We start from the raw sequence: 21,073 nt of genomic DNA, 5'->3' as shown, positions 1-21,073 counted from the left end.
AAAAACACGAATAAGAGTAAAGGACACATCCTTTACGGCTCGGCTCGAAACGCGGCCAGCCCCATAAAGTGTGGCCAGGCCCTGAATATATAACAGGTCCCTGCGGGGTGGGCTGGTAGGAACGAACAAATGAATGGCTATAATAAAATGAAATTGCGGGGGTACGATACGAAGGGAGAGTTTTAGGCCTATTTCTAGGCTTTAGGCCTAGCTGTAGGCTTTAGGCCGCTGTGAGTTAATTTTGAATTTAAATGTTTTAATTAAAAACTATCTCAGGGAATTATAAGGGAATGTTACACTTGTTTAGCCAGGAAAGCCTCACTGAGTCTAAAGGTTTTTGTAGGGTCCTGCCAAGTGTTTGCAGTAGGGGGCGATGTTGCTACACCTAATCGGACATCGGACGGACGGACGGACGATATAATCTATTGTAGGCTGGTTCACTTCGTTCCTACCAGTATTAGATGTTGAATGCTGTGCGTCCTGCAATACCCACACCTCTTGACAAAGTTCTGCAGTGTAGAGGAACACATTTGTCCGTACAACGTGAATCATTAACCTGTTGAGTTATGTTGATTGAAAGCCCTTCTCTCAACCTGTTGTTTAGATATCACCCACTGAGGGTTATTACGTTCGTCTTCAACTTCAGAGTCAAACCTCTGCCAGCTAGACACACTGGGGTGAGATACATGCTGGGTATAGGCACTATCCGGCATACTGCAACGTAATTGATACCAATGCGTGCATGTAATTAAAATAGAATGCAGTTTTTATCGAAGACATGTGATTGACAAGAAATAACAGTCGACTATATAAATACACAATGTACATTTTTGTTGCAATTGAATAGCAAACGAATCACTGCTGTGCAGTTTAATCTGGGCCACCGTCACTGTGAAGCAGATGATGACGCTAGGCCCGATGTTTAGTGGTTGTGGAAGGTTGCTGGGCTTGAAGCATTTTTATTGGGTTTATATAATAATGGAACCCAAAACAACGTGCAAAATCCAGAGCACTAGCAACGTACACAGCATCCAGCATAATGGATTTCAGAACCCCATGCAACAGACAAGCAGAGATGTATAGCATTTCTACGTACGTATCAATGTCATCCTGGACACCCTTGCATATGAGATGTTCCATTTGGAGGGATTTTTCCAGGTGAAATATTTTCGTGAATGAAATGAAATTAAAGTGTACACGGTGTAGATTGTCGCTTTAGAATCGCGAGTGCACACACGCTGCACGATTCAATCACGCACACACGCAACTCAGAACAATGGCACCTGCAGAAAGTGGGAGCACAGTACTTCGTTTTGTATTGCTCAAAGGTTGAAACTGGAAAATCCTAATGGGTTCTAAATGTGAGTGAGTGACGATGCCGATATTGAAAGCGACGATGACTTCGTTTGTGATGACGACGACGATGATGACGATGATTATGGTTGTGTCGCCAACGTGTGCTGCATGAAGTTCAACAGCTTCGAGCAGCTGTGCATCAACTTCACCAACGAGAAGCTGCAGCAGTTCTTCAACCACCACATGTTCGTGCTGGAGCAAGAGGAGTACAAGAAGGAGGGCATCAACTGGGTCTTCATCGACTTCGGTCTCGATCTCGCTGCCTGCATTGACCTCCTGGAGAAGGTTTCATGTCCAGATTTCAATTTGCCGTACACTTTACTTGTGTGTATAGTGCCATAAGCGTGACGTAAGCGTGCAACGTGTATCCAATCCTGAGATTCGATTCTTTACAAATAGTTGTATTGGAAAATTTCCCTTGCATTTCAGCATACCAATGCGCGCCATGGCCAGATGCATGTTGTGCGTTGTGCGTTTATTGTGTTTGTTATTGCTGTTGATTGGAAAAACAAGTTCTGGGCTGTTTCGCAGAGTTACGAACAGGCCCAGTAATGAACGAGGCATGAGCAGTATGAATTTCCATGCTGAGCGGCAGAGGCAGCGCTCATAAATACATCTTGATGCGAAGCTCTTCCTGAATCCCAATTAAACCAAAGCAATTACCAATGGACATAAAATTCACAACAACGAGGCTGCCCACATTCATCATGGCCAATTGAGATTGCCTCCAAAGACAAAGATCCCCCGTATAGCCTGTAACAGACGGTTGTGGCAAGTGCTGTTAACGAGCACCTATGAAGGCCGGCACGGCACACAAAGGGGTGGGTGGTGAGCACCACACCCGGCCGCCTTTGTCTCCCCAATGCCGTTGGTTGCATTTATGTTGAACTTCTTTCGCACCATACGTAGCCAACCGTGCAAATCGGAGATTAGCACTCACTTAACGCTAAAAGTCGACCACGGGGACGCCCAGGACCGGTTCAGATAATTGTCACCGGTGTTGGCCGTGAGCGAGACTCGAACTTGGGTCACGGGGTTCATTCGCGCAGTGTCGCGCTAACCGCTTACCGCGACACTGCCACCCCAACCCACCTTTAACGTGCGGTTCGCTTTTTTTTTCCAGCAATTTCTATTTTTAACGTACTTCTCCCCTGTGCAGCCGATGGGCATCTTCTCCATCCTGGAGGAGCAGTGCGTCTTCCCCAAGGCCACGGACGCCACCTTCAAGGCGGCCATGTACGACAACCACCTGGGCAAGTCTGCGCCATTCCAGAAGCCCAAGGCGGGCAAGAAGGCTGGGCAAGAGGCCACCTTCGAACTCCTGCACTACGCCGGCACGGTAAAAAGGCATCCCGACAAAGCGTGCACACGAGTCGTGCATAAGCTGAGCGCGTGATGGCTCAGGTTACAGCCGCCATCGGGCAGCCGCTGTCAAATTGGCTTTGTCCGCAAAGCCCGACGTGGGAATTTTGACAAAAGAGATTTAATGGACGGGGTTTAGTGGTTGTGGGTGAATGAAGAAAGCTGATGTCATGTTCGTGATGCGTCCGTCCGTCCGATCGATCGGCTAATGACCTTCACTCTTGAGTCACCCAGCTTCGCTGGCAACGGCACTTCAAGTTTTCTAACATCAAATGTAATTTCGTGGGGGCTAAGCTTTATAGCGTGCTGTTAAATTTCACAAGGGGCTGGTGTTGTTAACTTGCTATAGGGCTTCGCAGGGTCACTCTGTCACACCGTCACCCGTTGCGCTTTGCAATTGTGCCGCTGTGTAAATTTAGCGGTTAATTCAATTCCCCCGCGCTGTTGGGAGGTCGCCAGGTTATCTTAGGGGTTCGGAGCGCAGAGATGGCGGTGCGGAGAGCCTGCGCTTGAATCTGGTCGTGATTGAACCGGGCTGTCGAGTGTAATCATGAGTCGGCTGCCTCAGGCTAGCTAGCACAATGCCTGCGTGAGGATTTAAAAAAACACGAAAACGGACGCAGCGTGACATTTGTGTGCCGCACTTCCATTTGGCCAGATTTCTGGCGATGAGAATTAATAAAATACCGTCTTGACTGTCAATGCGACAAACGTGACTCTGTGCCAAAGCGTGCATGAAAGTGCTGCCCCCTCGTGTTTAACTCCGATTACTTGACGAGATTTCCTAAATTTTGTGACTATCTCCTTACAACGGACCGTCGGGGAGGGCAGAGAAAGCGCTTCATGGATGTCCCTTCGTCAAGAACAACTTGAAGAAGGGCACCAACTCATGGATAACCTCCGCAAAGGCGGTCGAGCGTGGTGCTGGCCACCCACCCCCTCGTGTACTGTTCCGGCCTTCATAGGTGCTCGCTAACAGCACTTGCCCCAACAGTCTGTTAAGACTATACGGGGGGATCTTTGTCTTTGGGGAGGGGGGGGGCAGAAATTCACTTCTCTTGAAAATTGGGGACGAACCGATTTAATAACAGGACCCTGCGGGGTGGGCTGGTAGGAACGAATAACCAAAGAATATAAACATAATGTATTATTACACTTGTTTAGCCAGGAAAGCGTCACTGAGTCTAAAGGTTTTTGTAGGGTCCTGCCAAGTGTTTGCAGTAAGGGGCGATGTTGCTACACGGACGGACGGACGGACGATATAATCTATTGTAGGCTGGTTCACTTCGTGCCTACCAGTATAAACACATAAAACTACGTCGTCTCCCAGGTGGGCTACAACACGCAGGGCTGGCTTGAGAAGAACAAGGACCCGCTCAATGAGACGGTGGTGAGCCTCTTCCAGAACTCCAGCATGCCCCTGCTGTCAGTGCTCTTCAAGGAGGAGGAAGCAGCAGGTGATGCCCGCAACGAGGTGCCGCGAGGCAAACGCAACCCCTTGTGTCAGTGCCCTACCTTATTACGGACCAATTCAGACATTATTGGTCACCTCCATGCCACCTTGTGCATCTCAACGTTCATCCTACAAAGTCCCATCACAAGAGAGAAACACAAACAAATAGACACAAAACATGTTGTTGCCCGTATTGCAACGGCTGCATGCCGTATGGACCTGAAAACTCAATTTCCCTGCACAATAATAACCCGTATGGGTTGACAGCTGTTCGTATGCCTGAGTGTACGCCAATGTCGTTTTGGCAGGAACCTCTCGCTCGCCAATAAAGGATGGGGGGCTGTGTGGTGCAGTCCCGTCAGCACACCGCACTCCCAGGGCCACTTGCCCCAGGAGTCGGCTTTGTCTGTGTCTCTGCTCGCTACTAACCGCACTTGCCCCGCAGTTTGTTCGAGGCTACACGGGGAAGCTCTGTCTGTGTCCTTGCTCGCTACTAACCACACTTGCCCCAGCAGTCTGACAGAGGCTACACAGGGGAGCTTTGTCTGCGTCTCTGCTCGCTACTAACCGCACTTGCCCCAGCAACCTGTTAGAGGCTACACGGGGGAGCTTTGTCTGCGTCTCTGCTCGCTACTAACCGGACTTGCCCCGCAGTTTGTTCGAGGCTACACGGGGGAGCTTTGTCTGCGTCTCTGCTCGCTACTAACCGCACTTGCCCCAGCAACCTGTTAGAGGCTACACGGGGAAGCTTTGTCTGCGTCTCTGCTCGCTACTAACCGCACTTGCCCCAGCAACCTGTTAGAGGCTACACGGGGGAGCTTTGTCTGCGTCTCTGCTCGCTACTAACCGCACTTGCCCCAGCAGCCTGTTAGATGCTGCATTAAAGTATGCATACAGTACAATAAGTGACATTTCAGACGCTTCTTCAGGCACAAATGTGCTATGAAGGGAGGGCCATTGCCCAGAACGTCGCCCATCACATATCAATTATAATTGATACGTAATCAATTGTAATGATTTGATTACATAATGGTGCCACAGTTACGTGGTTGGGGTAGATTTTTCTCCGGGCCCTCCGGTTTTTCCCTCTACATTTAGAATCAACGTCACGCATTCATAGTATTTGGCTGCTATACATTTCCACGTGATAAGCCACTTCGTTGGGCTATCGTTTGTGTCGCTTCTGAAAAAGAGCTACACAGCTCAGTGGGCCTTACCGGGTAAAATTAAAAATAGTTTAGTTTTTATTTTTGTTTTTTTTCATTCCCAGCCAGAGCTAACATCGGTAGTGAGTGATATCTTAACCAGTTTTTGACCTCCCCACCCATGCCCTCCACCAATCCACACTGACCAGCGTGATGAAGAACGGCCAAATGACCTTCCTAGACTGACACGGCATGCGGAGGCCTCCATCCAGCAGTGGCATGACGAAGTGATTGAGATCGTTGTTTATGATTGTGAATATGTCTATTTACGCAATTTTTGGCGTAAATCTACCCCTTGTCTCCGTTACTAACTGTGGTAAAAATCAGCTAACGTGATGCATTTTTAACATTACATCAACATTGATAACATAATAAAGCAGCAGTGGAACTTAATAACCACAAATAGCACATACACGGTTGCGGTTGCGCCATTGAACTGTAAGCGAGTGACTTTTCAAATAATGACTGTGTACGTCACTGTCCTGTTCTGAAAATACCTCGTGATGAATTTCGATTTAAAGCTTTCGTGACTGCAGGGATTCATCTTCTTGGTTCTTTCGGTAAAGTTACGTAGAAGGGAAATAATAAAAATAAAATACAATAAAATAATTATCACAACGTTTCGGCCACAACGCAAGCAGCCGTCCTCAGGTGAAGAACAGGTCTGTCGGAAAGACAGCGTCTGAATGGGCACCAGCAGGCTTGGCAGCGTATATTTAAGCTCGTGATGGTTAATTAATGATTTAGAATATGCAACTGGGGTTTGTTGTTACGCGTTTGTTTTGTCAAAACCACAATGCACAGGCGCAACTGGCACAAGAGCGGAGTCATCGCTGTGAAAGCGACGCGTCGTTCCTTTATCTTGTCGCATCTATTTTTACTTCCCCCCAGCCGGCGCCAAGCAAAAGCAGAAGAAAGGATCGGCCTTCCAGACCGTATCAGTGTTTTATAGAGTGAGTTCACCTTCCTTTATATAATCCAGCTTTTGTCTAAGTGTGTGCTGCACAAGCACAAAAGAGCCTTTTTCGAAATGTTTTGCCTTTTATATAATTTGTATTGCCATGGAAAGGGGCCATTGCCCAAAAATGTTGCCTATTTTCGTATATATATGTTTTTCCTTCTTAAAAGCGCGGACTTGTTTTTTGACAATCCAACTGGATAATCGGCACAACTTTCACGCTTTTTCACCACTGTCATTTTCATCTTTCATATTCAATCTCGAAGACAGATAGCGGATCGATTTTATTTTGTTCAGCAGGAAGGGCCCACTGAGCTGTCAAGCCCTATTTCACAGGCGTCCTGCGACGGGTACAGACGTTATACAGAACAGATCTTAGCAACACAATCGCGGTTACATAGGTTACGATGCATCCAATAAGAATCTGCTTTAATGATATATCACACGCGGTGTGCTCTCTGTAGAGACAAATTGTGTTTCCCACTGCTGCGTTCCGCAATCCAGGAGCAGCTGAACAAGCTCATGGCGACTCTTCACAGCACCTCCCCTCACTTTGTCCGCTGCATAGTCCCCAATGAGTTCAAGAAATCAGGTGAGCCAAGTCTCATCGATAATAAACTACCGCTGATTTATTGAAGTGTAATGCGTGCAGGCTTTCGTGATTAATATTATGATTCGGAATACATTTCTTGGGGCTAGAGCACGGTAAGGAGAATGTGTGACCTGTACCATCCCGCGTCCAAACATAGCCGATTAATAACAACGCTTTCACGCGATAAACAGGCAAAGCGATTCATCTTCTTGGTTCTTTCGGTAAAGTCACGTAGAAGGGAAATAAAAAAATAATAAAAATAAAACATAATAAAATAATTCTCACGACGTTTCGGCCACAACGCAAGCAGCCGTCCTCAGGTGAAGGACGGCTGCTTGCGTTGTGGCCGAAACGTCGTGAGAATTATTTTATGTTTTATTTTCTACGTAACTTTACCGAAAGAACCAAGAAGATGAATCCCTGCAGTCACGAAAGCTTTAAATCGATAAACAGGCAAAGCGATGCATCACCGCTTCGGAAGCACCACCGCTGTTGTTGGAGAGGAATCCACGCACATCTTACAATTGGGTACCACGTTTCGCCGGTCGTCATGACCAGCATCCTCATGTGATCTGACCCAACACATTAATTGCGAATCATTATTGAAGTGTGTTCGTCACTCTGCTTGTAACTCAAAACCAAATGTAGAACGAGGATGAGCAACGCACTAAAAGTAAGCAAAAAAAGCAACCTTTCCACGTTGCACGTGTTTTTTTTGTATTTCAAAAAGCGTGACCTGACCTGGAGAGCAGGCAATATCGTTTCAAATGGCCATTGGTCCGTTGTGATTACTTGCTCGGAACACCTATGGGTGGATGTCTGAATTACTATATTTTTCAAATCATCGTCCGTCATACTGCTACCGATGTGGAAAAAAGATGCTTCTCCATTATTCTGCTTTTAACGAATGAAATAAAACTACAGTGGTACAATAATCGTTCCCTGTGTGCACGGGATAGCCTTCCTATGCGCTGGGCTGCAGTGGCGAGACGCTGGCGTTTATCCGCCTGGAGTCAGTGTGGCATTGACCTGGCCGAGTGAACCGCAGAGGTTTGCAGTTCAAGCCCACGTGGCCGTCCCGTTGAAGACTGTGCGTGCATTGACCAAAACATATTTTCGCCGTCTGCTTCACAGTGGATGACTGAGATCATAGGAAAACAAAATATATATGGAGATGTTTTGAAAACTGTCCTTCCGCTTTGAAGAAGAGCCTTACCTGAAACTTTGTCTTCTGTATACTTTTGTATTGCTCTGGAGAAGTGGCTGTACGCCGTGTGTGGCGGCCAATTTTTTTTATTTCGTTCAATTTAGAAAATTACTTTCAAATTACAGTTGAGTAAAGGCAAGCGCACAGCAACGTTGGCCGTCTTGTGTAAAACGACTGCAGACTATGATTGTCTATAACACGTGGTGCCTTCTTTTATATAGCCTTGCACTATAAAGAATGGCACAAACACCAAAAGTGCTTTTGAATTCATTTCTATTCAAGTTGAAATCTTTCCTGACACCTTCCTTGCTCGACAGGGCAGTGCATGTATAATTTTACCCAGCACTTTTTGAGGCACTGTTGTTAGATCATGCAGAAGGAATCGCGTGACGTGATCACAGATTGGCAGGTCTACGAAAAGCCAGGACAGCAAATATGTTACTCACATAACCAGGTAAGGCCCACTGAGCTACGTGGCTCTTTTTCAGAAGCGACCTGGCCACAAATGACAGCTCAACGAAGTGGCTTATCATGTGGAGATTTATAGCGGCAACCAAATATTCAACATACCTGGCGAGACGGCCCAGCACGTTGGCCGCTTGTAGTTAACGGTTCGAATCCAGCGGCCGCCCTGATTAATACTGCAAGTGTAATCATAATAATTAATGTGTGCCGACGTTAGGGTCATAATTTCCCATATTCGAAAATTACCTGCAAATTTACTCGATTGGGATTCTACTTAGCGAGTATCGCCACGTACTGGCAGACTCATGCACGAGCTCACTCTTGCAAACGAGACTCATCCTGAACTCTTGATTTCTCAACTGGTTCAACAAAATACACTTACCCTAAGTTAACCGTTATCCGTAGGCTTTTTTTTTACCCTGCGCTGTTTTTTTCCCACATGCAAACATTCTCGTTAAAATACCCAACGCTCCTGAACAAGTATTGACCAACCCTGTGGCGTGACCTTGTTTAAAGGGGGAGGGTGGGGTGGGGGTATACAAAAACCCAGGGGCGGGTGGTGGGGAGTACACGACACAGTCAGCACGGTTGGCACGTACGGTGCGAAAAAAATTCAACATATATACGTAAACAAACTGCAAACAAATGTGAAGCGGATCGAAAACGATACGATCTGCATTTGCATATCGTGCATGATGCTCCAGCTCTTCAAGGGATTGCGCTAACTCCACTGGCCGGTAGGCAAATAGCAGTGGCAAAACAGCGGAATCTTCGTGTAGAGTCGGAATCAGGGCCAGTGACGCAGCTGAAGGAAGCTGGTCCTTGGGAGGGAGGTAGGGAGGGAGGGAGGGGAGGGGAGGGAGGGAGTGGATGGAGGGGGGGGCCTTTTTAGCCACCCCAGACCCGTCCAGATCTTGAGACATTCCGTTTTTCAAGGTTACATGAAAACAACAACAATTATTCTTAAGTGCTGAAATGCATCATGATTTATGCAAATGTTCTTTATTTTCAAGTCATTGCGAGTGAATTATTCTCACCGTATAACAAGTGAATGGAAGGTCAATAAAAAAACCTGGAATAAGCAATGAATCCAGAAGTTGGCAGTTAATGTCATCCTGCCATTCACATGTGTAAAATGTTCGGGGCACACCAGATGTCAGAGGCTGTAACCATCAAGCAACACTGCAGCAGTTGTAAACCAAGAGCGATATTGCTTTAGCACAAATTGGCAATTTTTATTTCCTAAAAATAAACACTATCTGTAAAATGGTGCAACTAAACGCAACGACTAGGAGCAAAATAAGCCGATAAAAAAACCTTAAATTCCAATTTGGAATTGAAATCAGTTTAACCACACACTTTAAGTGCATACATACTGTACATACGAGTATAACACACAAGCAGATCTCTGTTTTCAGCCACGGAAATATTTCAACGTTTCCAGATTTCTTTTAACACCATAGACATGGAATTGAGCTTGGCTTAAGACGTCCGTCACATAATTTGAGGCTTGTGGGCAATTCGAATTTCCATTCTAGCAAAGTACGGTTCGTCGAAATCCTAATGCCGTCCTGCAGAGACAGGCGTGTGTGGCGGCTGCATTCCTTGAAGTCACATTCTTTTTTTGCGCGGAGGTTTGCGTGAATGCGACGTGCGGCCCACACAGAAAGCCCCGTCGCCTCTGTGTTCTTGCTGCTGTGTGATCTAACGGCCTCTGGCCTGACCTTCACACAGGCATGGTGGACGCTCACCTCATCCTGCACCAGCTGGCCTGTAACGGCGTGCTGGAGGGCATCCGCATCTGTCGCAAAGGCTTCCCCAACAGAACTCTGTACCCCGAGTTTGTGCAGCGGTAAGCCTGACCACCCATCCCGTTGCAGCCAAAAATCACAATTGCCTCCGTGATCAAAGAGACGTCGGAAGGTGCGCGCATCTGCTCAGGAGCGGGGAGATGGCCGAGACGTGAAAGCACGTTCGCCACTTGTTGCATCGTTGCTGTTGGAGCCCAGCTGCCACCCTGGGTAACACCGTGGAGGAATTAACCTTGAATACTTACATTCTGCTTCGTGGTGAACGTCAACGACCTCATGACGTTCTATATTTTTTTTAAGTCGTCTATGTGTGTCAGTGTCATAGTTCAACTTGGCAGAATTACCAAAATTACTGAATATTAAACTAGATTCTAATATTACTTAAATGGGGAAAAAACAGCATAGTAACAATGCCCCCCCACTACTAAACCAAGACCCATTTTCAAGGACATCTTGTGTCACATAGGGAGATCTGCCGTTCGGGGTCTCCTTGGCCATACTGCAGTAGGGCATGGTCGAGATGAGATGTGATAAAGCGCATTGAGTTGGTGAGACATTTGAGTGCATTACAAATGCAAATTCCTAAGCTTAAATGCAAATCCGTATGTGTTAGTGGCCCTGAGTGAGTCACAAAATCCAAATTTCCTTGCCTGGGGGGCAAGCTTTTTCATAGCGTGGCATCTGTTAACTTATCCCAAACTACAGCAATACCTGTACTTATTGTATTGACTCTGTAAGCATGATGAGTTGAGTCATGCGCCCGTCTCGAAAGCTAAGCGAGTCAAGATCCTCCAAATACGGCACACACCTGAAGTCAATTTATATCAGCGGCTGTCAAAATATTTTGTTTAAGAAGTAACAGCAAAGTTACTCTAGATGTATCCGAGGCTCTGTCCCTGGGTGCTATCATTCCACATGCACATCCTGTTTTGTCAATCCGCCGCTGTATGGACGGCCTCCCCATGTTCTCTATGCCATGGGGGATTCGTGACCATGCTTCACCACGCTGGTCAGTACGAGATGGTCAAGGAGGGTGGGAGGGTGGGAGGGGGTACAGAACAGCAGTGGATTTTTCTTCACTGCCCTCTGCCCATGTGTGTTATACGCATGCTGGCGACCCGTCCAAGCACTATCCAGGCTCAAAATCTGCTGAGCTTCCGAGATCGAACATGGTTAGGTGCTTTGCGCATGATGTTTTCGTATTTACGCGGCGTTACCACCTATACAATGATATATACTCAACGCATGATTGCTATGTTTAAAGATATAACATTTATTACCAAGTTATCAAAAAGTGTTTCTATGTTTACGTGTGTGTATACTTTACAGAAATAAAAATTCGTCTGTGTATATGCTATATCGCAATGTGTAGTTGGTAGATTTTCTGTCAAAAAGTGTTAATGTAGTTCGAGATTCATGACACATTTCGATTTTTTTTTTTAAAACGTGTTTTGTTTAAAAGGAATAATGTCACCGTGCGTTTTCTTTATCTCTTAGTTACTCAATCATTAACCCAGTTGCTGGAAAGACGGAGACTGATCCTAAGGCCATCACAGAGAAGGTTTTGAAATCCACATATCTCGTGGAAGATGAGTATAGGATTGGCTTCACGAAGGTGAGAGAGATGCAAAGCGTTGCAAGCAGAAACGGGGGACCGATTCATGCATGTGCTTTCAGCGCCACCGTTGCCCTGAAACAAAATAATATTCCAATGAAAGATTAATATTTGTTGATTTTGCGTGGAGCACAATCAACAAATATCATACGAATGTTTTTGCCGTGGTGAAAGTGAATATAAATTTGCATGTGTTTAGTTACGTGGCGTGGTGATTATTATTGCATAATCGAGTAGTGGCGTATTTATTCATACTGATTGATTTAAAATGGGGAACCCACCCAAACAACATAGTTTATGAAGTCATATTGGTACTTCATTTCATTATCATCATCATACTGATCAATCCCCTGCTGTATGAAGGACTCCCGAAGCTGTCACCCTCTCTGAAGATCCCACGATGTAAAAGTCCAATTGTACACAAAGCTGATCTCATGAAGACGATTGCTTGTGTTGCGATCGAAACGTCGTGATATTTTTTATTATTTTTCTATCTACGTGGCTTTACCGAAAGACCCATAGAATATGTATTCCTGCAGTCACGAAAGCTTTAAGTCTGATTTCATCACTCCATTTCCTCGGCAAATGTCCTCTAGGACACGTGTAATTATTCTTGACCATCGGTCATCATCCATCCCTTCCAGCGAAGTGTCCTTCCCCAATCCCACTTACTTTTCCCAACAGCTTAAACAATTGTCATGTACCGACCCATGTTCTCTCATCCCTGTGTTCCTCGTTCTGTCCTTCAACGTAAATTCCACGTTTGTGCTTTTTTGTAGTTGCACGTTTCAGTTTTGTTCCATAATTATATATTTCTATTCAAAGATAAATTTGCTCTTCAGGAGGTAATCGCACTTGAGACATTTGCATCCCTTGTGCAGGTGTTTTTCCGGGCCGGCGTTCTCGGCAAACTGGAAGACGTCCGCGACGACTGCATCTGCCGCTTCATCACCAAGCTGCAGGCCTCTTGCCGCGGCAAAGTTTTCCGCCGTGACTTCCAGAAGGTCCTGGACAAGAGGTGAGTTGATTCCCTGCCATTTCCATGTATTATTAAGAGTCTCCGGCATCTCGGGAACGGTTGTTGGAATACCTCTTTGGCGACATCCATTATTTAAGGACCGTTTCCGCTTATTTATTTTGCTGCATGCATTTTACTAAAGGCATGAAATATTAATTGACTCGTGATCAGAATTATACTTTTTCTTTTGTATGCGTCGCTTTGGCTTGGCCTTAAAAACAGATTGTGGGCTCTTTTGAGTAATTTATTAAAATGGAAATGTTGCAGGGTTTTTTTTTTCTCGATAAAATGTAAGTGTTGTTTTAGATACTGGTAAATCAAAAGGGCAAAACCCCGACTGCTCATCAGCCACGTGATCATCATCCAAGCCTTTGCTTCGGTTTTATTGTTGTGTTTTAATATCAGTTCGATAAGTGTTCATGACCAGATAATGCAATCATCAAGATCCAGGCAAACTTTACAGTGTAACGAGGACATATTGAACTAAAATGGCACAGATGTAGCTGCTTCTCAGTGTCACGTCGTTATAAATTGCCCAATTACGGCACCAGTTGCACGAAGTCGGCCACAAATTCCACATTTAACGTTTTAACATTCGCGTGATGACACAGTAACGTGATAGCGCGCCGATATTTTGTGACTCCAGCGGTTACAAAATCGAGGGAAATCAATGGGTTAATTATGTTTACGCGACCCCAAATCGGGTTGTGTGCTTGTGCTGTCGGCACGGTCGGTCATTAGAGAGCGGCGCTCGTCGTCACATCGCGACACAAGCCTGGCTCCTTCGCGCTCGCGAAAGGAGGTCAAAGGCGGGTCTCGTCCTATTATCTGGTTTTTACCGTGCGATTGAGTTTCACGGGGGTGGGGGGGGGCTGGAGACCTTGATGCCTGCCCCCGATAGCGAGTGCGGTAGCATGGACGGGCTGCCCGGCGGTTGAGCCGAGGGAATGTTTGGGCATGGTTTTTGCCCCAGATAACGACGTTAAAGCCCCGACTTTGAAGCTCACCGGTCTAAGTACACCGGTGAGTTTACGAAGGAAAAGAAAAGCGGGGGGGGGGGGGCCTTTGGCTTGACAAATGAATGTTTCTGCTGTGCGGAGCGGCACGTGGGGACAGGCACGAGACATTAAAATGTGTCGCTCGCAAAATGCTGCTGTGGAGTTGAAATCTAAATCTTACCAAAACAAACACTGGAAGAAAATACTCGACAGTACCTGAGCAATTTGTAATTTGTATAAATATACAAATTGCTAAATTATTGATTCCCGTGAGCACAATTTCATATACTCGAGTATTATTTACCTATTAATGTGTGTATATTGGCAGCTGTTGGTGTCGGCTCTTCAGTCCTAGAAGAGTGTTTCCTCATGAGCGCATTTGTAAACACGCTCAAACTAATTCTAGATTTCTTTTACCTACGTGACTTTACCGAAAGAACCTAAGAGTACGCTCAAACTAAACTGATGGAGTGGCGAGGCCTGCCTTCAACAATGGATTGAGAAAACGGCTGCGACACGTCGCACTGCCCTGATACCTTTTATGAAGCCCAATGAAATCTGGAGTTTTATATTGGGTTTTTTTTTTCTCGTGCGTGCGTGCGTTCTCTCAAACAGGGACGCCATGGTGATTATTCAGTCCAATGTTCGCAGCTTCCTTCAGCTGCGTCACTGGCCCTGGTTCCGACTCTACACGAAGGTACTGCTCTGCCTTGCCACGTGTAGCTAACGGCAATCCCTTCAGGTGTTTAGCATTCACAATGTGACCATACATGTATTTCCCTTCAACGTTACGGGAATTTATAGCAACTGGCGTGGCCGATGTAGATGCGCCCTCTCAACAACACACGCACACTATTTCATATATATACCTTGACGTATATATACAGTGCTGTGTATATATGACGTAAGCAAAGGAATAGTAACGTATAGGCTTATGGGCAGGCAATCACAGATGTTTAACTTATCAGGCATTTGCAAAGACATCCACTGCTCAGTATGAAGACGGGACTGCGAATGTGCGTGCATTCCCAACAATGCATTCATCAACGTGCAGCAGTAACACAACAATTTGTCTAGGCAGATAGCATTTTGAATTTTTATTTTCCCGTCCTCCCATTTCCTTTACTGAACACTGATGTATGCAGATAGAAACATTATTTCACATGCTGCCGAACCGTGACGTTTCCATTGGAAATCAAATATTTGCCAGAGAAAAAAACTCGCGTTGGGAATTTAAACAAGCCTCCCAGCCTGTATTAACATATGTTTGGAAGGCTCTGCATATGACAAACATACATAGTAATAATTCCACCCATGCTCAATCCATCAACTGATGAACACTTGCCCACATCATGTCAGTTACGGGGTTTTTTTTACCATACTTCGCCACGCTGGTCATTGCGGGTTTGGCGAAACGGGTGGGGTCGGAAGAGAGCAGGACCATTCGTGGTACCACTCGCCACGGATGTGAGCCGTGGCGACCGTGAATGAGCTCAGGTCGTCAAGTTCGTCGTGTCACAGCTCGCTCACCTCTACCCCGCACCCCACACTGCTCCATCGCCTCCCTCCGTACAGCCTCTGAAAAGGGGAACTCTAAAATAAGAGAGGAGAAGTTAAATGACAATGCAACAAAGGTCTCACACAATTGCTGCGAACGAACGTACTTTTGCAATAGATCTGTCGGGTGCAAAATGGCCCTCGGCCAAAAGCAAAGAACTCCGTGTTTGCTCAGCAGCAAAAGACAAAGATCCCCCGTATAGCCTTAACATACTGTTGGGGCAAGTGCTCTTAATGGGCACCTACGAAGGCCGGAACAGCACACGAGGGGGTGGGTGGCCAGCACCACGACCGGGCCGCCTTTCTCTCCCCAGTGGCGCTGTTTACACACCGCAGCAGGTATTCATTTGAGGCTGAGTCGACCTAGGGGGAGGGCCTAGGAGCCGGTTTCAGATATTCGTCACCGTCGTTGGCCGTGAGTGGGAATCGAACTCGGGTTCGCGGGAAGCACGAACCCGCTACACTGCCGCTCGCCCCCTCGGTGAAGCCGTCACCTCTTGACATCATTCCTCTGAGGCCGCAGCAAACCTGGCCGCAATCACGTGGTGCCACCAATTTGCCCGTGCTCAAACCGGACCGGGCGGCAATCCTCTCTGTCTCTCTCTCTCTCGGGGGGGCGCAGGTTTGAGCTTCTCAGTCATCGACGCCTCTCGCGGGCGTGCGAGCTCCGCAAAGCCCTCCCCTCGCTGCGTAACCCCCCCCCAAAAAAAAAACACCCCCCTCCACGCACGCACGCACGCGCGCACGCACGCCCCGGTACGCGCGCACGCACGCACGGGCACACACTCACGGGCACGCGCGGGCGGGCGGGCGCTAGAACGTCCGCGCCTAAAAACGCCGGCCGCCCGAGCGGGTCCGAAGAAGCGCGGGATTTGGCGCGGCCACTCGGCGCCACGGGTGTGATGGACAAGAGAGTGTTCTTGTTTTACACGGATTTCCAGCAGGAAAACCCCATCGTTAGTGTGCAAGTGAAGCACCTGGCTCAAGTACGTAACGACAAAACCTCGCGTTTGTTTTCCTCCACACACTCCCCCACCCCCCCCCCCCACTGTTCCAGTTCGCCAATCTCGTTCAATGTCAGCTGGCACTCACATAGCCCCCGCACAAATATAATTTACACAAATGTTTCATCACAACTGCCTTTCGCTGCTTCTCTCTGCCAAAAGGGCAGCGGTCGTATTATAAGTGTGATGTGCGCATTGAGCAGTTCATACCGCGAATAAAATAAAAATTACCTTAATTTGAAGTGACGGCGATTGTAGGCTTGTTGGCCCAAGTGCTGATGTCTCTCTCTCTCTCGTGTGTCAAAACTACTTCAACTCTCTCACATCGGTAGATCGCCCACGTCTCAAAGTGTACCTCACGCTTCGGGGTCTTTTCTCACTCACGACGTTAGCTTTCTTCACCTCGCGGATGCGTCTTCAAAATGTCATTGCCTGTTTTGCAACATTTCGACCGTGTAATTCCACGTCGATTCTTTGTTCACCACAGTGGACTTGTTATGCGATTTGGGCTGTTTTCACAACAGACGTCTATACAATTTTTTTACAAAATTGTTAAAGTACGTATCATTAATATGTGCATAAATGTTATCGCTTAAAGGCATAACATTCTTTTTTTAAGTGTATGTTAAATAAAATGAAAGGCTACGGTGGAGTGTCAGTAACTGGTAACGGGGGTGTTTCCTGCTTACGATTGGCCTTAGTTTCCACTGTTATTTTTTCGCCAAAAGCACCAGCGAAAATGTAGTTTTGATATTTTAAATCAGCATAATTAAACCCATGATTAATTAAATAACTAGCCCCCACCCACTCCAATTTTAGAGACCCAACATCAGATGTGTATAGGTTTTTGTATCCTAGAATCTGATGTCATATACCATGTCTCCTCACAACAACATGGGTGCATATTCCCGCGTCCCACGTCCAAATGGCGTTCGCATTAAAAAAAATAATTAATGACCGCACTCCTACAAGCTCAAAAATGTAACAGAATGCGAAGCATTGTTGACTTGTTATTAGCAGTGTAACAATGATGTGCATAAGTGTCATGTGCCAGACAGTCCCAGTTTAGAATTCGACTCCCTGTATTCATGGTCTTGTGTACAATAATATCACAGGAATAAAAAAAATTACATTTTTCGGTGTTCATTAAGGTGTTTAAAATGGTTTTGAACATCGTACATAACTTATACAATCTTCGGAATGATCATTTGCTTTGGGCCTGAAGTGAATTGCTGCAGAACAATGTGAAAGTGTGTCTGCCGTGACTTGGCAGGTGAGGCCGATGTGCATCCAGTTGAAGGAGGAAGAAGACCGCAAGAAGAAGGAGCAGGAGATGAAGAGGGCCCTGCAGGAGGCCGAGAAGATGGTGGAGGACCTCAAGGAGCTCACAGAGAGGGTGGCCACGTTGGAGACCGAGCGCAATGTCCTGCAGGAGCAGCTTGACGCTGTGAGTTCATCGTCCGTCCCGCCGGGAATGCAAATCCACGGTGCCATGAAGGAAGGCCATATGTACGTGTACGTGTGTCGAACTTCTTTCGTACCGTACGTAGCCAACCGTGCACGCCGGACGTGCGGTGGAAGGACAACAAACTAAACACGAAAAGCAGTTCTAAAGGAATTAGTTTGTAATCTAGAATTAAAAGTGCGTAGCTCCAGTGGCTTCCTAATCAACTGCTTTTTGTGTTTAGTTTGTGGTCCTTCTCCGCACCTCAGATTAGCACAGTTGGCTACGTACGGCGCGAAAGAAGTTCAACATACGTACGTCCATCGAGGGCAGGACCTTGTTGCCCCTTGGAAACCAAATATTTGAACAAAACCTGTAAAGTATTATGAGAAACGAAGACTGACAGTGACGTATCTATTACTACTGCTGGGCGCATAGAGGAGCTGGGGAGATTTAAGAAATGTTCCGATTATTTTAACTGCTGCGCCAGGAGATCATACCAGGTACCTCTGGATTCGTAACCCCAATGTGCTAACCACTACACCCACGGCAGCAGCGTATTGTCAATGACCTCCAAATAATTAAAAGCATCGTTAAAAAAAGTGTAATTTGCAAATTCGTCCAGCACTATAGAATTCTTAGGTGTGGACGTGTGAATCGAGTACATGTTTACATTTGCATGTGCGCACACACTCATGCATGCCCGAGTGTGCATTGCAAGCATTGTGCACTTTGGTATTGCGTGCGGCGATCGGCGCCGAATTCTCGCTCGCGCTCTCCGCTCCGAGGCCGTCAGGCGACCCGTGCATGCTCTCGCAAACCGTGCGTACAGCGCGCACTGTGCGATGGACCCGGGACAGAGAAGCGATGAGAAGAACTTTCATTCATTTTTTTATGTGTGTGTGTGTGAGGCCGGAATGTTTTTCGAAACATTCCTCAGCGTCTGTGTGGTCTCATCTCCGTCACGGTCCGTACGGACGTTACTATCTCGTTGGCTGAAGGATGACCTGCACGCGAACATATTTCAAATCACACTTTCTCCACGTAGTAAATTAGGTGTCTATTTAAATTACTTAGGTCTTTGTTTTTTGCAAAAAATATGGAATTACGTGTTTCACGTTGGAGTGTAAGCATTTGTGCATGCTGACACGTATTAAACACGTTTCTATTTTTTACTCGACATATTAGTCTTATTTATGCATCTAGTTCTAAATGGTCACATTTCACAGTAGCTTTTATTGACAGCAAATCATCCCAGGAGTGAAAGAGAATTCGTTTTAAAATGAAGGAGCTCAGGTTATCAGTTGCATTGTCCTATTCCTCTGCAGTTCACTTTTTTGTTCAATGTCAAGGTTCATTTTTGTTGCATCCTTCAATGGAATTAGGTAATAAAAGTTATAGTTTTGGAAATAACGGTATTTTAAATATTAAACTGGCAATCTGAATTCACTCTTGTAACTCATTAATCACAGGTATTCTCCAACATTACAGTAAATGTCCAGGACACCTTCACTTGCGGAATCACATTTGCCCCAGCGATGTCATACGTTGAAAAGATGTAAAGCCACTGGCATGTTGTTATTGAGAAATGATTTGGAGAGGAATGGCAGTGCAGAAGGATGGCTATCTGTCTAGAGTCTGGGGGTGAGTCCGATGCGATCTGTCGTAGGTCGCTCGAATTCGCATGCCCCATGTTTTGGCTGCCAAGGAATGCCACGTGAATGATGTTTGATAAGAGATCCCCCTTTTTGCGTAGCAGATATGAATTGTAAACTGGATAAGACTCTCGGTGACATGTGGAAACCGTGAATGTTCACATGGGGCAAGCAGAAGCCCTCTTGCATGCTGTCGTGCAGAACCTACAACAATTGTTTCATGATTAACCAAAGTCAGAAGAAACATAAAATATATATATGGGACATTTTGGCAGTTTACAAGATGATGAAAAATAATAATAGTTTTTACCTATTATTTTTACTTGTCCTTATTAATCAAATATTTTTTATTAAAATAAGAATAGATTTGACCTCTTCTCAGGTTTTACCTATTCTTATTCAGATATAAACAACTGCTCGACCCGAATTCTAAGTGTTTCAATACTTACGTTGTCTTTGTACCATTCACTGTTTGGCATTCGCTGACATAACACTGCTGAGACAAGGCCATTACGTCTCCGGTGTAGGCACATCCGTTTCAAAGACAATGCTTATAGTATAATCGGAGCGCGTTTGTTTGCATGTTTTGCCACAGGTACTGTGTGGTGAATGCAGACTCGATGCCTTGCAAAAGTATAATCTATTTGGTGTTGGAACATAAAAATAGAGTGCCCATTAAATACCCCTCACCATAACAGCAATCATCTGCCACGGTCAATCCACTGCCTCTCACGACCCTGCTTTGTTATTAATCCACCCAGCCTGATTTGTGATGTATCAATAAAAACGTTCACAAAAGGTGCACCTTGAACAAGGGGGCAGTGAGGGAAGGAGGGGGGGTCATGGCGCTGTGGGGGTTGTTGTGTTCAGCAAGCCCGGGCAGCCTTCGCCTGGCGCTGGGGTGGAGCCGCAGCTAAGGAAGCATCCAATGGGATGGGGCTTCTTCTTCTTCTTGCGAGGTGCCTTGTGAAAGCCGCGATTAAGGAGATGGCCAATGGCATGTTGCTTGCTGCTCCTTGTCCACCAAACCTGAAGCCCCCTTATCTAACTCCCCCAACCAACCCACCCACCCACCCACCCTCGCGCCTGCCTGCCTGCCTCTACTTCCAACGCCATCGAGACCAACCGGCTTTATTAAGTCGGTGTTGCGTTTCGCGTTTGCGTTCGTCTGAGTTTACTTAGACGCCCGTGAAGGCAGGGCAGAGAAGCCGAGTGCTTGTCACCATTTATAGAACACAACGAGCCGAGGAAAGTGTTTAAACATCCTCGCTTCCTAGTTCAAGTAAGTCGTTACCTTAATTGTGCTGTTTGCTTTAAAGCTAAACAAAAAATTGGACAAATGATGTTTTTTGCGACGGGTTCGGTGGGGTTAC

General features: G+C 46.3%; 1 protein-coding gene across 1 annotated transcript in view; it reads left to right on the top strand.

Moving 5' to 3' along the window:
• The window catches only part of LOC144722433 (myosin-16-like), an 81,665-nt gene that overhangs the window by 13,783 nt on the left and 46,809 nt on the right, over positions 1 to 21,073 (top strand). Inside the window, exons 13-22 of the mRNA XM_078600698.1 lie at positions 1,471 to 1,641; positions 2,516 to 2,695; positions 4,049 to 4,175; positions 6,268 to 6,329; positions 6,839 to 6,926; positions 10,333 to 10,450; positions 11,907 to 12,024; positions 12,906 to 13,042; positions 14,656 to 14,737; positions 17,875 to 18,048. Coding sequence (XP_078456824.1) covers positions 1,471 to 1,641; positions 2,516 to 2,695; positions 4,049 to 4,175; positions 6,268 to 6,329; positions 6,839 to 6,926; positions 10,333 to 10,450; positions 11,907 to 12,024; positions 12,906 to 13,042; positions 14,656 to 14,737; positions 17,875 to 18,048 — 1,257 coding nt within the window. The remainder of the gene's footprint in view (positions 1 to 1,470; positions 1,642 to 2,515; positions 2,696 to 4,048; positions 4,176 to 6,267; positions 6,330 to 6,838; positions 6,927 to 10,332; positions 10,451 to 11,906; positions 12,025 to 12,905; positions 13,043 to 14,655; positions 14,738 to 17,874; positions 18,049 to 21,073) is intronic.

Source organism: Lampetra planeri, chromosome 1, assembly GCF_965212315.1.
Source record: "Lampetra planeri chromosome 1, kcLamPlan1.2.h2, whole genome shotgun sequence".
NCBI lineage: Eukaryota > Metazoa > Chordata > Hyperoartia > Petromyzontiformes > Petromyzontidae > Lampetra > Lampetra planeri.
Note: the sequence above shows the minus strand (reverse complement) of the source record. Positions and strands in the feature narration are given on the sequence as shown.